Source organism: Hyaena hyaena, unplaced genomic scaffold, assembly GCF_003009895.1.
Source record: "Hyaena hyaena isolate Hyena2069 unplaced genomic scaffold, ASM300989v1 scaffold_190, whole genome shotgun sequence".
Classification (NCBI taxonomy): domain Eukaryota; kingdom Metazoa; phylum Chordata; class Mammalia; order Carnivora; family Hyaenidae; genus Hyaena; species Hyaena hyaena.
Window position 1 is genome coordinate 2,348,914 of NW_024080822.1, and position 16,449 is coordinate 2,365,362.

The 16,449-nt window shown below is 38.8% G+C and overlaps 1 protein-coding gene across 4 annotated transcripts in view; it reads left to right on the forward strand.

The window, feature by feature from the left end:
* SORBS2 (sorbin and SH3 domain containing 2) overlaps positions 1-16,449 on the forward strand; it is a 184,981-nt gene that overhangs the window by 95,955 nt on the left and 72,577 nt on the right. For all 4 annotated transcript variants that reach the window (XM_039241200.1, XM_039241202.1, XM_039241203.1 and 1 more), the window contains one exon: positions 15,935-16,073. In XM_039241200.1, the coding sequence (XP_039097131.1) occupies positions 15,935-16,073 (139 nt within the window). The remainder of the gene's footprint in view (positions 1-15,934; positions 16,074-16,449) is intronic.

Genomic DNA, 16,449 nt, shown 5'->3' on the forward strand with positions numbered 1-16,449 from the left:
AACCGTCTTCCTATTTAAAGCCCTACTAAATTCATCAATAAATTTCTGGGTATCTTTTAATAAAAAATACATATATACATAGCAACCAATATATATCAATGTGTATATATAATATACACAGATTTTTAATCCAGAAATCATGTGCTAACATTTCTTCCTTCTAAGTATTGATGAATTTGTTATCACTGAATACTCTGCAAACCACTTCAGTTCTCAAAGTATTTTAAAATTTTACAGAAATACTTTTATGTCAGACTTTTGAGTGCCTTGATTTGCTTTACATGTATAAAGGCTCTCAAAATAATTAGCAACTACAATTCATTTGGCAGGAAACATGTACTTTAATTCAACCAGCATTTACTCCTTTGTACCTCAATATTTAGTTTCACTAAAACTTGATCAATTTCTACCCCTTAAAACTTATTTCAGAACATATATTCACCAATCTTTAATATCCAGACTGTTAGGAAGTAAATCTTTATTTCCCTATATGTAAAATGCTTTCATAAGTGCCATTCTACTGGCATTTATTAGTCATTTAGAAGAGAAATGTGTTCCTCTTCTTGGTTTCTGCAAAATGATTTAGTGTTAAGAGTATAAGCTTTAAGGATCAACAGCAGATTTCAGTTCACCTCCATCACTGGCAATGCGATGAGGCAACCTTCTTAACTTCTCTGTGGGTCTGAGTGAAGAAATGAGAATATTAATTAATCCTTAATTCATAGGTATTGGTAGGACTAGGGAGATAGTAGAAGTAAACTACTTAGGACAGAGCAAGCACTACATAAATGGTAGCCATTAAAAAAGATAAAATGCTAACAACTACAGCAGTGGTGGGAAGATTGGAAACACTAATACCCAAGTAAATAATCTGTATAATACTATTTCCTGTAGCTGCGTTATTAAAGATCATCCAAAACATATCTTTGAAGAGACAGGTTTTTAAACTTTGTAGAAAAATCAGACATCTGATTGATACCACATCCCTTTTCCCACTTAGAAAGCAGAAACAAGCTCAGATGATTAAAAAGACAAATGGGTATTTTCCTATCTCTACTAAAAAGATCTCTTTCATCAGCTAATTGTGATATGCAAAATTAATTCATTAGAGAAAGTTCTTTGAATTAAGGTAATATCTTTTGAAAGGCCCTATGAAATATGATAACAATAATTATAATAGCAACTTAAAAATACTAGGAGTTTATCATATGCAGGTACTGTTACAACTTACTTGTATTTATTATAAATATAATAATATATTTATATACTATTATAATAATTGTTAATATTAATAATATAATTAATAAATATTAATTTTCTTAATATAATTTAATATTGTTTATATAATTTTTGGCTAGGATTATTATTTATATTATTAACATAATATAAATTATTAATAATATCAATGTTAATAATATTGTTGGTATTGTTTATATTATGAGGTAGGGAGCAAAATCAAGCTGAGACACTACAGACAGGGTTCTGCCAGTATCAGAGAGCAAGCTTACTTATGTCCCGGGACATGTGCCTCCAGGAAGCATGGGTAGGAGAAGTCATAGCACACACCACCATGTTAGAACTCAGTTTGCTCCTCTAAGAGTTTGGTTCTTCTAAATGGCTTTATTATGCTTGGACACTTAAGTTCGATAACTTTCTCTTTCCATGGTTCTGTCACTATCCATGCTGACCAGAGATAGTTGGTTTCATTACATAATCCCCAGAGAATCATCACGAAACACAAAGTAAGGTTTGAGATCCTGTCACTTTTATTCACTGAACCATTATTTACTGGGTTTCTACTATGTGTCAAGTCTGTTCTAGTCACAGAGCTGTGTTTGAATCTACTGAGGATTAAAATTTACCAGGGAGGGGCAAAAATTAATTAAAAACAACTTAAATAAGTAGATTACATACATCAGAAAGAGATTACATAAATAAGCAATACTTAGCAGTGATTTGGGGAGAGTCCACATTACTTAGGATAGTCAAAGGATCCTCACTGAGAATTCCAAATAGCTTTGAAGGGAGAAGACCATTCCTGTCAGAGACAGCATTGAGTCAAGGCTTTAAAGCAGAAGCATGCTGGGGCCGCTCGAGGACCAGCAAGGAGGCCAGTGGGAAGACAGGGAGAAAGGGAGGCATAGAGTAAGCAAAGGGGAAGTCAGAGGTAACAGTGGCCAGATAACATCAGTCCCTGCAAACATTGCAAGGATTTCAACTTCTACTCTCAGTAACAATGGGAGTCATTGGGAGATTTCAAGCTACCACAATCGTTATTCAACTCACGGTCTAACTGAATCATTCTGGCAGCTCAATGGAGAATGAACTATATATACTAGGGCAGAAAGGAGGCTAAGCAGCCTGTTAGGTGGCTATTGCAACCATTTAAGCGTGACATGATGGCGGCTCACGGCAGGGTGGAAGCAGTGGACGTGAGGAGAAGTCAGATTCTGGATGTATTTTGAAAACAGAGAAAATAGTATTTCCTAGACAGCATGTGGGACGTGAGAGAAAGAGAAGAGTTGAGACTGACTCCAAGGATTTGAATCTTAGCACCTGAGAAGGATGGAATTTGCCATCTGTTGCCCATACAGAAGGGATAACTGTCGGTAGAGCAGATCTGGGGGGAAATCAGAGGTTCTATCTGAGACATGGTAAGTTTGAAGTGTCCATGAGATATCCACATGGAGAGGTAGAGTAAGCGGTCCAGTATAGGAGTCTGGCATCCAGGTAAAGGGACCAGGTTGGAGATACCAGCTTATAGATGGTTTTTGTAGGCAAGAGACTGAATGAGATCACCAGGGCATGAGTACTGAGAAACCAAGGGTCAAGGACTGAGTCCAAGAGCATCCTACTAGTAAAAGAAAGAACCAGCAGGAGACTAAAAGGAGCATCCGCTAAGGGAGGAGGAACATGTGGTATCTGAAGAGCCGAGCAAGGAAAGTATATGGAGAAGGAAGAGATGGCTAACTGCACAAATACTGCTCATAGGGCAAGGGTACGATGAGTTCTGCTAAGTCACCTTTGACCTTAATGGAGACATTCTTGGAGTGGGCTTAAGAGAGACTAGAAGAGCAACTGGCCTAATTATTGTAAACCCTTTCATCCAGTTATTTTCCCTCTCTGAGCCTCAGTCTTTCATCTGTAAAATGAGGATAATAATGGTGTTCATCCCATACCACTGCCGTGAGGTTTGATTAAGATACTGTATGTAAGGAGTTTGGTGTAGTGCTTGCTACTTAGTGACCCCTCAATATGTAGAAGTTGTTGTTATTTTAAAATAACCTCCTTTTTCCAAACCCTCCATCTGATTGGGAAAAGGAAATACACTGTTTTCCACAATACAGTTTCTTATGAGTGGGTTAAAGTTTATTTCATCTGACTTGCAGTTTGCTCCATGATGACACTGTGTTGCCCTTTATAGCACTTTGTCACATGGTGCCATGACATTGTTGCAGTTTGGGCATTTATTTATTTATTTAGTAGTAAGACTATTTAACATGAGATCTGCCCTTTTAACAGATGTTAAAATGTATGACACCATATCATTAACTATAGCCACAGTGTCGCAGGGCAGATCTTCAGAATTGACTCAACTGGCATGACTGAAACATTACACCTGTTGAACAGCAACCCATGTCCCTCCAGACCCCACTCCTGCCCCTGGCAACCACCATCCTGTTCTCTGCTTCTCTGAGTTTGACTGTTTTAAATGCCTCATGTAAGCAGAATAGTGCAATACTTATCCTTCTGTGCCTAGCTTATTTCACCGAGCAGAGTACTCAAGGTTCATCCATGTCTTGTATGACAGGATTTCTTTCATTCTTAAGACTGAATAACATTCCATTGTATGTACACATTACATTTTCTTTATTCCATTCTTCCACCGATCCACGTTTAGATTGTTTCCCCATCTTGCTTATTGGGAAAAATGTCATTGTTAAGTCTCATTTTCCACATAACAGCCTCTCGCCTCTCGCAATAGTGACCTTTGCATTTTAAATACTTACACTCCCTGTTCTGGCAAGAACTCTCATTAAATACTGAGAGCTGTAGGCTACACTCTATGAATCAGCCCAATATAGGCTCCATTATAAAGAATTAGCCTCCCAAGAAATTAGCAAATTCAAGCAACAAAAATTCTCTATGCTGAGAAGTGGAAAGGAAACTTGCGTGTTTTATGAGTTCCATTTACTTTTTTTTAATGCTGTTTTTGTTAAAGTCTGACCATCAGTTTAAGAAGAAAACAGCAACTTGCTTTTAGGAATTTTTATTCTCTCCATATTTGATAACTGAACATATTGCTTCATAAACTTCATATATGTTAATTTTCTTCTTACTAATTTGTAAATAGAACACAAAGTGAGGTATGTTATCCTACCATTACTGTGGGAACAGATAGCCTGTTGCTAAAAATGCCACCTTGTTCAGTATCAGACAAGCGAAGGTCTAAGCCAGAAGCTTTGAAAAGACAGCAAACATTTTCCCTGGCATTGGTGAATGCTGTTCCCGTTGCTTCAGGGGAACAATCTCGACCCTTCTATTATGAAACACCGTAATCAATCATTTGCCAGAGCCTACTTTCACAGCTGTTGCTGCACATATGTTGGAGACTCAGAGGAGAATTTATCTCACTGTCATGTAGAGGAAGGAGCAAAGTCATCTCGGTTCCTCTGTGGAATTGAGATGTCTAAGTTAAGGAAGGCAGAAAAAATGAATAAATGTCAGCAGTGTGGAACGATAAGAAAGGTTCAGAATACAAAGTATGCTTTCTGGACCCATCTCATCAATACCAGCCCCAATCCCTCAAGTATTCCATTAGGATAGCCAGCCAGCATCCCGTAACGTCTTTTAGAGTCTGTTACGTTCTTCGTTGATCAGGTCTTTGGCAATTTCTTCATCAGACTAATGTCTGCTGTGTGTATTTTTTTTTTAATGTTTTATTTATTTCTAGGAGAGAGAGAGACAGCGCGAGCAGGGGAGGGTCAGAGAGAGAGGGAGACACAGAATCTGAAGCAGGCTCCAGGCTCTGAGCTGTCAGCACAGAGCCCGACGTGGGGCTCGAACCCACGAACCACGAGATCATGACCTAAGCGAAAGTTGGACGCTTAACCGACTAAGCCACCCAGGCGCCCCTTGCTGTGTGTATTTTTGAATGAGTGAACAGTAGAGCATATTTTGGAGCCTGAAATGAATTTAGAAATCACCTAGGATCTCCTCCACAGCACCTCCAAACAGATGCACATGAGCTTCTTCTTGAATACACTCAGGCACTGAGGGCTCAGTCACTTTAGAAGGCAGCTCTGAAATGCTCAAGCAAGTCTCAGATCTAATGATCAGAAAGGATTTATAATAGTGAGTCATAATCTGCCTTAACTTCTGCATACTCTTCCCACAGAGCCAAAGAGATGAAGTTTTCTCCTTTCCCTATGACACTTTTCATATTATTGTTCTCTCTACCCTGTTCTTTGCTTTGTGCAAAGCATCCCTGTGCCTCCCAAGCAATTCAGTTTTTTTGTACTAAGTGCTTTGTTGTACTGTACTGAGTACTTTATGTACATTTCCACATTTAATTTTCACAAGCTTTAGGAGGTGGGTTTTATTAATGTCCACGTTTTACACAGGAGGAAACTGAGGCCAAGGGAGATAAAACAACCTGCCCAAGTGTGTCTGACTCCAGATCCACAGTTCCACCAGTAGTTTCCACTGCCTCTACCTTCTGAGATAACCTGACTCCTGAACCCTTTCTCCGGCAGCATTCTTAAATACGACACCTTCCTAGATTCAAAAATTCTCCATCAGAGTACCACAGAGGACAGTGGAAATATTCACTCACTGATCAGATGCCACACTCTGTCCATGTGCCTGAATCGGGGTGGCAATTTTGGATCACTTGCACCCAGACGTAGGGACTATAACGCTCATAAGATCTCTGGTAAAAAAGGGTCTTCCTTATGAGACTACAGGGTAATCTTGTGTCATTGAAATGCTAGCGGTACAGCCAGGACTTAGGGGAACAAGGGAATGACCAGTTCACTACTCTTTCTCCATCTTACATGCCATCTAGTTCCTTCTCTCCTCTGTGTGTGAGCCTTGTTCTCGCTTAGCTTCTGTCCTCTCATTGCTTCAAGTTGTCTGTGGATTCCAATGACGTTGCCCAGTGCCAGTTATGCATGAACTTGTGTCTGGGGTTGTGGGGAATACTACTGCTTGACTGGGGCATTCAGTGTCATATAATTCAAATTCTCCAGAGGGAGGCAGTGCCTAAATGGCCTAGTTTAGTTCAGTCATTCTCCTCCTAAACAATCAGCTGTGGCCAGAGAAATGGAATCGCCTGGTACAAACATGGCTGCCAGGAGTGGTCTCCCTAGTACCTTCATGAGGGGCAGAGAGAGAAGGTTGATTATTATAGAAGCAGGTGAAGATTGACTTTTGTTTTTCCTAAAAATTCTCCAATTGTCGATTTAAAAGTTATGGAAATTCAAAGTCTTAACAATGATACGGATAATTATATTATAAAACTCCATTATAAGTACCCATCAACAATTTCCATTATTTGGTCATTCATTTTCAATGGTCAACTCCAATTATCCTGGTAGTGTTTTAAAATCAACATAAGATACCATTCCCTTAAGTTAGTAGAAACTTTAGTACCACTATCTAACGAGTGAAAAGAAAAAAAACAATGAAAAAAACACTATGACACCTAATAAAATATAAGTGATTTCTCAGTATAAGGGGATTGATTCTTATGTAATTCCCTCCTAAACTTTTTTTATTCCAGTAAATTACTGTCAACTCTATGGAAAAATAGAGAAAAAAAAAATAGTCAAATCCCTCGCTTGATATTTATCAAGTATTCTGTATGCTCCTTGGGAAAGGAGGCCTACAAGATTAAGAGGATAAAGAAGGAAATGCTAAGATCCCAGACCATAGTAGCATGTCAGGCCAACTGGAGCCCAAGACAGAAAGAAAAATATGTCCCCATATATGTATGTTGTTATCTACTGTTAATTTTTTTCTAGAACATTGAAGTTATTTTTAAAATATTGAAAAGTTTAAAAAGGTAGGTGCATTAAAACCAACATTAAGTTTAAATATTTTATTTACACAAACAGAATTTATTATAAATTTACCTCCTCTTAAATAAATTTAAAAGTGTCCTCTTTGTGATCATTGTTAGTCAAGGGGAAATTGTCTAACACAGCTATTCTCTCCATTGAAAATGAGACCAGGAAAAAGAAGATTTGAGAAATTTTACTAATGGGTTTGCTTCCATTAAAAAATCCAGGATACAAATTTTTCCTTTTTCCTTGATCTTCAATATGGCTTGTCATGGCATCAGTTGTTATTTCAATTTTTGTTATTTGGTTCCATATGGATTGGGAGGGGCATTTATTTTTTTTTTCTAAGATTGCATTAAAATAGTGTTTGTCTCAATTACTGCATTTAAAAAAATAATTGAGATAGAGAGAGTGCATGAGCTGGGCAGGGGAAGAAAGAGAGAGAGACAAAATTCCAAGCAGAATTCCTGACACAGGGCTCAGTCTCACAGTTTGTGAGATCATGACCTGAACTGAAATCAAGAGTCAGACGCTGAACCAACTAAGCCACCCAGATTCCCCCCAGTTACTGAATTTTTGTCACTCTATTAAATTCTGCACCTGAGATAAGGATCTCACTCATGTCACCAGAGGCCTGGTGTTGCCAGACTACACTCCCTTTCTCTGCACACCAGCTTTATACCAAGCCCACATCCAAGACCTTTTTCTCACCTCGAGCTTCTATATCTGCTGAGTCAGCAAACTGATGGCCCACAGGCTTGTGAGTATAGATATGTTTTATTTCTAATTTGGCCACCTTTAGAAGGAACATACCTTCTCCATCCTACTGTGGTCCTGACTCTTCCTTCTTATCTAACGCCAAGCCTGATCTGCACATTCTGGGTAGATTCCTGGCCCTCAGCAGGCACTTGGGTTGGCAAGGCCTATGCACAACCATACACTTTTTCGACTGCTGAAACTCACCCTTCCTGAGTCTCCTTGTTCCTTAATTCCTTAAGAGGTCCCACCTAGAGTTAGTGATCTCTTTCATCCACAACTTCACCTTAGCATTCTGGGTTGAATTCATGCAGACCAAGATGTTCAATGCTCTTCTCTCTTACAATATTAAGTATCTTGGGGTTTAAGTGGCATCCCTTTCCTCTGCAACAGAAAACTGGTGTCTCTAGCTCCCCCCTCCCTCCCAGCTCAACAGCTGGAGAAAGGGAAAAGGAACTTGTACCCACAAAAGTCAGTGACCATTGGCCTATAGCCAAACACCTTAACCTTACATGTCTTAGAAGATGGAGACACAAAACAACTATAATGATTTTCTGCAGTCACCTGTCTGTCTGCCACGAAATTCAGTCAGAAAAAAAAGTCCTCTTGTTTTAAGTTAGTTCTTCCTACTGTAAGTAGCCAGACTGACAACACACTTCCTCATCCCTTTTCAGGCTCTTGCCTCTTCGCTTATCACATTTTCCTCAGACAAACATGTAGTACGTGATTTTCTCTTCTGCCATGTCTAAGAGGGTAGCTCATCAACGAGGAGATCAGGGTCAGGCAAAAAAATTAGTCTAAGATGTAATTTACATCTTCATGGCAAGCGATTTCAAAGCTTTTGTGTGAGTGACCTATAGACGATTTTTTTAGTTTTATCTATAGCAATTTAAATGTGGAAAGACTCACCACGAGGCATTCCATCTGTTACACACACATGCATTAGGACTCAAAATTGTGAGCATATCAGGAGGGAGGGAGAGAAATTCAGAGTGACATGCACTTGGAAGAACGAATGAATGGATAAAGACCATTCCTAGACACAATGATATACAATCAAATTGATCATATTACCCATGACAATAGTGTTTTAGAATCTGCTTTAGCTTTTGACTTGTATCACGTCCAAAAGGATACATACAGGTAAGCCAATCCAAGGAGGGTTACAGTCATTAGCTTTTCCTTTTTATTTTGAAGGGCAAAAAACTCCTTTGAGCAGATAACTCAAATCCTATGGCATGATTTATATTATTTAACAGAATTTTCACTTAGCTTAAGTAACACTAAAGAGATTCATGTTATGTGGAAAGCTCCTTAGTGAAACTATATTATTATAAGAAATTCCATGGACATTGTGCTCACCCAAGATAGACTTGTATTGAATTGCATTCAGACTTTTAACAAAATTCTTTACTATGAGAATATTTTAAATTCTGGCTAACTTGAAGATTTAAGATTCAAGTTAAGATTTAACTTGAATATTCTGTCAGTTCATTCTAGAGACTTTAAAACTGTGTATAGTAACGGGGCATCTGGGTGGCTCAGTCAGTTGAGCGTCCAACTTCGGCTCAGGTCATGATCTTGCAGGTCATAAGTTCAAGCCCCACATCAGGCTTTCTGTTGTCGACGCAGAGCCAATTTCAGATCCTCTGTCCCCCTTTCTCTGCCTTTACACCACTTGTGCTCTCTCAAAAATAAATAAAACATTTTTAAAAACCTGTCGACAGTAAAAAACTATCACTTTCAAAATAAGTGTGTTTAAACAACAATCTTATTAAATAAAAATAGGATAAGGAAGCATGTCTTTTTATCCAGGGTTGGAATTTCTTAACTTGTCAATCTGACAATTATTAGATTGTTAGATTATGGTATCCACAATCCCTTAAAGTTTATGCAGAATTTTATGTATGGATGGATTCGTACACTTTTCCAAAGAGAAGAATCAATAGTCTTCGTCACATTTTTTAAGCTATCTGTGACTAAGAGAAAGCTTTTTATGTATTTGTTTTAGAAGCATCTGTTTAAAAGTCTAAGGGAAAAAAATAATTTATGACTTTTTGAGATAAACAGCTTGTATGACATCAACTGTTAGGAAAGTGCTGTCTGGCCAAGAACACCAAATAGTACCACCTAAGATTTCTAAGTTAATACAGGTTTCTTTAATTCATTCCCCACCCTGGTATTAATGTCCTATAATACTTCTGCTATGGACCTATCTTACAACTGGCACCACACCAAACACTCAAAAAAAAAAAAAAAAAACCTATTCTGAAGGAGGAAAGGAAGAATTAAGAAAAAAAATTGTTTTGCTTCAGAGTTTCATTTACTCAGGATGAAGCTGATGCTTATCAACACATTTGACATGTGTGGATAGACATCACGGTGGTCAGAAGGGATAGGTATAAAACCTATAATGGGCCATCCACTCTCTTCCTTTTACAGACAGCCTCTCCACCACGTTTTTTAGCCTCCTGGGTTACATAGCCTTGGAGGCATTAAACCTTCTTTTTCTCCTGTTTCTTTCTCCTTTACCTAAGACTTAAAACCAACAGTAGCTCTAACCAACTAAGATACCTCCTAACCATCATCAGGGGCTGGTTTTTGTCTTCACTTCATTTTCCCAAACAGCTACCTCTAACTGCACAATTAGGATATTTTAAAGTGCAATTCTTTTCGTATTTTATAGTGAAATCAAAATATCCTTTTTACCTCATTGGTTTTTAGTTCCATCATTCTTTACATCTGTAAATCAGGGGAAAAAATGGGGTAACCTGTTTTATATTTGGGGGACAATTTCCAGGTGGGAGGCAGTAGGGAGAAATCTATAAGATTTAGCTTTTTTTTCTTTTCTTAATGTTTATTTATTTTTGAGGGAGAGAGAGACAGAATGTGAGCAGGGAGGGGCGGAGATAGAGGGAGACACGGAATCCAAAGCAGGCTCCAGGTTTCGAGCCGTCAGCACAGAGCCCAACGTGAGGCTCAAACTCATGAACTGCGAGATCATGACCTGAGCCGAAGTTGGACACTTAACCGACTGAGCCACCCAGGTGCCCCTGCTATAAGATTTTTCTTCAATTGAAGAGAAGGGAATTCTGCTGGCCAATAGACAACCTGATATTATTTTGCTGTGACAGGGACAAAACACAAAACTTCTGAGGGAAAAATTCTATGGTGCCAAGACTCTCAATCCCCCACCCCAAATTACAATGCAGTGCTATGTGAAAACAGGTCTTTTTTCCAAAAACATTTGCTAGATTTATTTTCTTCACTTTTTCATGCCTGCTCTGTACTGTATGCTAGTAACTAATCCTTTGAATATATTTCTTAAAAGGGCTTGCAAACACAGCTGATGATAAAGCTGAATAAAGCCTTCTCTGCCACATTGCAAAAAGCGATGTTTTTATTAACCGACTAATTTATATCTCTTGTTATTTTCACCTCATACTCAGCCTGGAAACCAGAACTTAGCTGACAATGTGCCAGAGGTAAATACTTCACAGGCTCCCAGACACACCACACAAGAAGCCTGTCTTCATGCCTTCTTTCTGGGGTGCTGTATAACTGAACCACGTCTTACCTGACGGTGGCTCCAGCCTAGCCTCCCTGACTGTCACCACCTGCTGATGTGGGGCCTTCACACCTGCACAGATCCCCTCTTCCCCCGACCCTTTCACACTGCTTTTCACAAATCTCTTCTCCTTGCTCCGGTCCTCCCTGACCACAGCCACATCACAGACTCTCACTACTGACTTGTCTTGCTCTTCTGGTGAGTTCTCCCCAGCCACCCCACATGAGCTGGGGAAGCTGACTCTGAAACACCTTCCCAATCATGGGTCAGAGGTCATCGGTGACAGATTGCACCACCATGTGGCCATGCACTCATTATTCCTCCTTCCTATGCCTCCAGCACTTTAAAACAAAATATTTTAATGTTTTATTTATTTCTGAGAGAGAGAGAGAGACAACATGATCAGGGGAGGGTCAGAGACAGAGGGAGACACAGAATCTGAAGCAGCTCCAGGTTCTGAGCTCCAAGCTGTCGGCACAGAGCTCGATGTAGGGCTCGAACCCACAAACCATGAGATCATGACCTGAGCCGAAGTCGGACGCTCAATTGACTGAGCCACCCAGGCAGCCCTTTTTTAAAAAAAAATTGTTTTAAACCAATTTCTTTTTTTTTAAAATTTTTTAATGTTTTTTATTCATTTGTGTGTGCGAGAGAGACAGCGTGAGTAGGGGAGGGTCAGAGAGAGAAGGAGATACAGAATCTGAAGCAGCTCCAGGCTCTGAGTTAGCTGTCAGCATAGAGCCCGACGCGGGGCTCAAACCCACGAACCGTGAGATCATGACCTGAGCCGAAGTCAGACGCTTAACGGACTGAGCCACGCATATGCCCCTCCTCCATCACTTTTTAAACAAATCTCGGCAGGCCAGACACAAGGACTGACTGATTTCTTGTCCACCATCTCATTTTGCTGCCAAGCGTTTTTATTCACATAGGTGTAAATTATATCTAAACTGATTCCACACAGTCTGTCCAGAAAATCCTTTACAGTCATCCTCATAAGCTTAGTTTCAGCTGAAAAAGTAAACTGCATTCTGATTCACTTTTTTAAATTTCTTAATGTTTATTTTTGAGAGAGGCAGAGCATGGGGTGGGGTGGGGTGGGGGGGGCAGAGAGAGAGAGAGGGAGACACAGAATCCAAAGCAGGCTCCAGGCTCTGAGCTGGCGGCACAGAGCCCGAGGCGGAGCTCAAACTAACGAACAGTGAGATCATGACCCTAGCGGAAGTCAGACGCTTAACCCACTGAGCCACCCGGGCGTCCCTATTCTAATTCATTTCAGAGTCATTTATATTTACACTGTGTTGCTCTAGCTAATGAGTTATACAGTGATTTGCCTTGATAAGTAGTTATCTCCAAAAAAATAAATTAACTCAGAAATTTAGATAGGTATACATAAATTATGACTAAGTTATAGCAAAAGTCTAACATTTTTTCCAAAACTTTAACCCAGTATTAAATCCTTGTGGATAACAGTTTATCTCTGTGATTCATATGAAATTGTCCTGTGTGAATAGTTCATATACTCTTGTTTCTCACATACATAATTGCTGACTGCATGATGCTAATTCTTGCTTCTCTTTCACAAACAGCTACCTCTTTTGGACCTATCTGTCTTACAGGGGTGAATGATGTAAATATTCTTACTCTACACTGCAGAAATTTAGCCTTCTGATATTTTGGAATTATTTGAGCCATTCTGGCATAGAAATTTATGAATTCATTTACTGTTTTATATATCAATAATTCATCTTTCATTTATAGCCATATATAAATACTCCCCTTACAAATGATATAATTTAAATATGTCTATATAACAAGTCCCTACCAAATGATTTATGAATAACTAAAACGCTTTGAAATTTTAAGGCACAGATTTTCTTTTTTTGTTTTTAAGTTTATTTATTTTGATAGAGAGAGAGCACGAGTGTGCCAGCAGGGGAGGGGCAGAGAGAGAGGGAGAGAGAGAATCACAAGCAGGCTCTGCACTGCCAGCATAGAGCCAGACATGGGGCTCAAACCCACAAACTGTGAGATCACGACCTGAACTGAAACTGAGAGTTGGACTCTTAACCAACTGAGCCACCCAGGTGCTCCTAATGCACAAATTATCAATCACATCTAACGTACAGGCAATGGCTTCAATTTGAAAAATATCTAACTTTAGGCAAACAAAAGGGGAGGATTTTTTTCTAACATTTATTTAATAATGAAGCTTGAAATAAGCACCATTATAAACAAAATTTTAATTGTGCTACATAATTCTTATGTCGTGTCAATGTTATAAACCTGAAAATTTCATGCATGGAGAAATATTACAAGTCATATGTTTTTCAAGACACTGCAATTATAGAAGACAAAAGACACCTTTTAGTATTTTTCTTAAATACTTAACAATACTTTAGATGGGGTTTAGTATTCATTCAATGGCTGGGTATAAAACTTAGCCATGAATGGCTCGGTATGAAACTTTGTCATGAAATGTTCCCATTTGTCACTGGCCACAGAAAAAAACCCTCACTTTGCAGGGTCAACACCCCACTTGCCACTACAGCCTGGAGCCCAATAGTCCTGGGCTTCACTATGTCCTACTATGTATTCAATAGTTCTTCATTTAAAACTTCAAGGAATAGTAGGGCCTTTAACCAAAAATACAAAACAATGATAGCATATCAGTGTATGTACTAACCAATTCAACTTGCTGTACTTAAGGCTCTTCAGGAGCCTGAAAGGCAAACATACATATAGTCTTACAGGCACAATCAGAGCTAACTGTAACTGAACTTAATTTCAAGCTGCAATTCAAACTGCACATGGGTTGCACAAGGAGATGATTTTCCTAATAATAATTCCACTATAACAATAAAGTATTTTCTAAAATCCTAATGGTGTTATTTCGTTAGTAAAATCCTAGTTGGTTTAACACTATGAGAGATGAAGTCTATGTGCAATATTTATTTTTTTAACCCATAGTTAATATTACTGAAACTATCAAAATAGGGTTCAAGACAAATTTTCTAAGTTCAGTAACAAAGTAACATGACGGGTTTTAATAAGAATTCTGCTTGTGACACTCATTGTAACACATTATAAAGCAGTACTATAATTAAATTTACAAAGAGCAACCAAACCAATTTAGGCAAGGTGGCAAAAATATTCTCAAGTAATTCATCAAAGTTATAGACAGGCTCTGAAGCATTTGGGTAAGCTAGTGCCTCACATCATTTGAATGCTCAGTACTCTTCAGGTAGAAGACCTATAAGATATGGTGGCTTATGATAGGAGAGTGGCTTCTGTCACAGCTTAGAGAAATACTTAATCAGTAAGCATAATCACTGTAATGGAATATTTATTGACCCTAGGGCATATGTGGTATGGCTATAAAAATATGAAATTAAGTTAACTCCTGGTCATTTCAAACCATGAGCTTTAAAATGAAAAATCCAGGAAATATGTATGTAATTAATTGATGACCTACATTTCAGGCCTGCATTGTAGAAGTTTAATCTGTTTTCAGATCAGTAGAAAAAGTTCACAAATGATGGTTCTTTATCCGTGTGCATATGTGTGTTTGTGTGTATTCAGCTGTAAGGTATTTTAACTAAATGCTCTTACTAACGTTTTGTCTCATTTGCATGCATTATGTAATCTCCACCATGCTCAGTGCTGTGTTGTGGCTAGAAAAGCATCCTTAATAGTGGTGAGCTCAACCTCGGGGAACTAAGTTGATCCAATTCAATTAGAATGTGTATCTATTGAATATCTACTATGTTCTTAGCACCAGGTTGAGCATTATAAAAAAATACGAGAGAAGCACATAAATGGACTATCTCCAAAAATATCTCAAGCTGTCACTGGGGATATAATATGCTCAGACATAAATCAATCAAAACAATAAAATATTAAGAAACCAAAAAGAGGCCCATAGAGTGCTAAATGAGATTGGAATAGGGAGAAGCCAGTGGTTTATCGTGTCTTTCTGATGCTTTGCCAGAAAAGATTGATTCTTTTAGAATAGAAGAGATTGCTTCATGATACGTAAATCCAAACAGTTGTGTTCTTTACCTTACTCACTTTGCCTGGAAACACGCATTCACTAGAGGACAGCCCTATGTCTGAGAACCAATCCCTTCTTCACGATAAAGAACGTTCATTTCAAGTCCCTCCAACAGAGCAGTGGGACAGTGTTCTGACCACTCATTATGACTTGAAAAGCAAATTCACTCTCCATGTTTATTTTACACTGACTCCCACTGATACTTTTGGCATCTCTGTTGGCAGAGTGGCATGCCCACCGGTCAGCTGCTTCTACTCTTCCTAATTACCTCCTGTGCCCTCTGACATAGGAGAGAGTGGTTTCAGAAATAATGGAAGATAGAAAAGACACTTAAAAAAAGTGACCTCTCTCTGTAGACATCAGTTTTCAAAGTAAATAAACATTTGCCAGCTGATTGCTGTCATATGAGCACCAGTCTTTTATTGTCATCTACAGGAATGATGTTTACAGAGGACCATGTGCTATAACAGGATGTCTTTGGTCTCTTCTCAGAGCCAGATAACAGTGAATGGAAACTCAGGAGGTGCTGTGAGCCCAATGAGTTACTATCAAAGGCCGTTCTCCCCTTCAGCTTACTCTCTCCCAGGCTCGCTCAATTCAAGCATTATCATGCAGCATGGCCGGTCACTTGGTAAGTCTTTTGACAGTCACGATTTTCATGACAATTTCATATAACAAGTAGAAACCACATGAGAAAAACATCAGAGTAATTTTTTCAAAAGAGTGGGACATTCAACACTCCACTATTTAATGACCCTATGCTAGGGGAGGAATTAAGAGCAGCGGAGTCAACACTGGAGAGAATAGACATTCGACTATTCCCAAGACACTGACTGCATCTATATCTGAGTGAGCAGAAGGCTATTAAGTGTTTGGAGTTTGAGGCAGAAAGAGGGAGGACAGTTAGGCAGGAGAGTTCTCACCACCAGAACATTCATGTAGCACATTTCCACAGATGGCAAATGCCATCCATGTTCAAAACAGCCTGTTCTTTTGTGGAAAAGCTT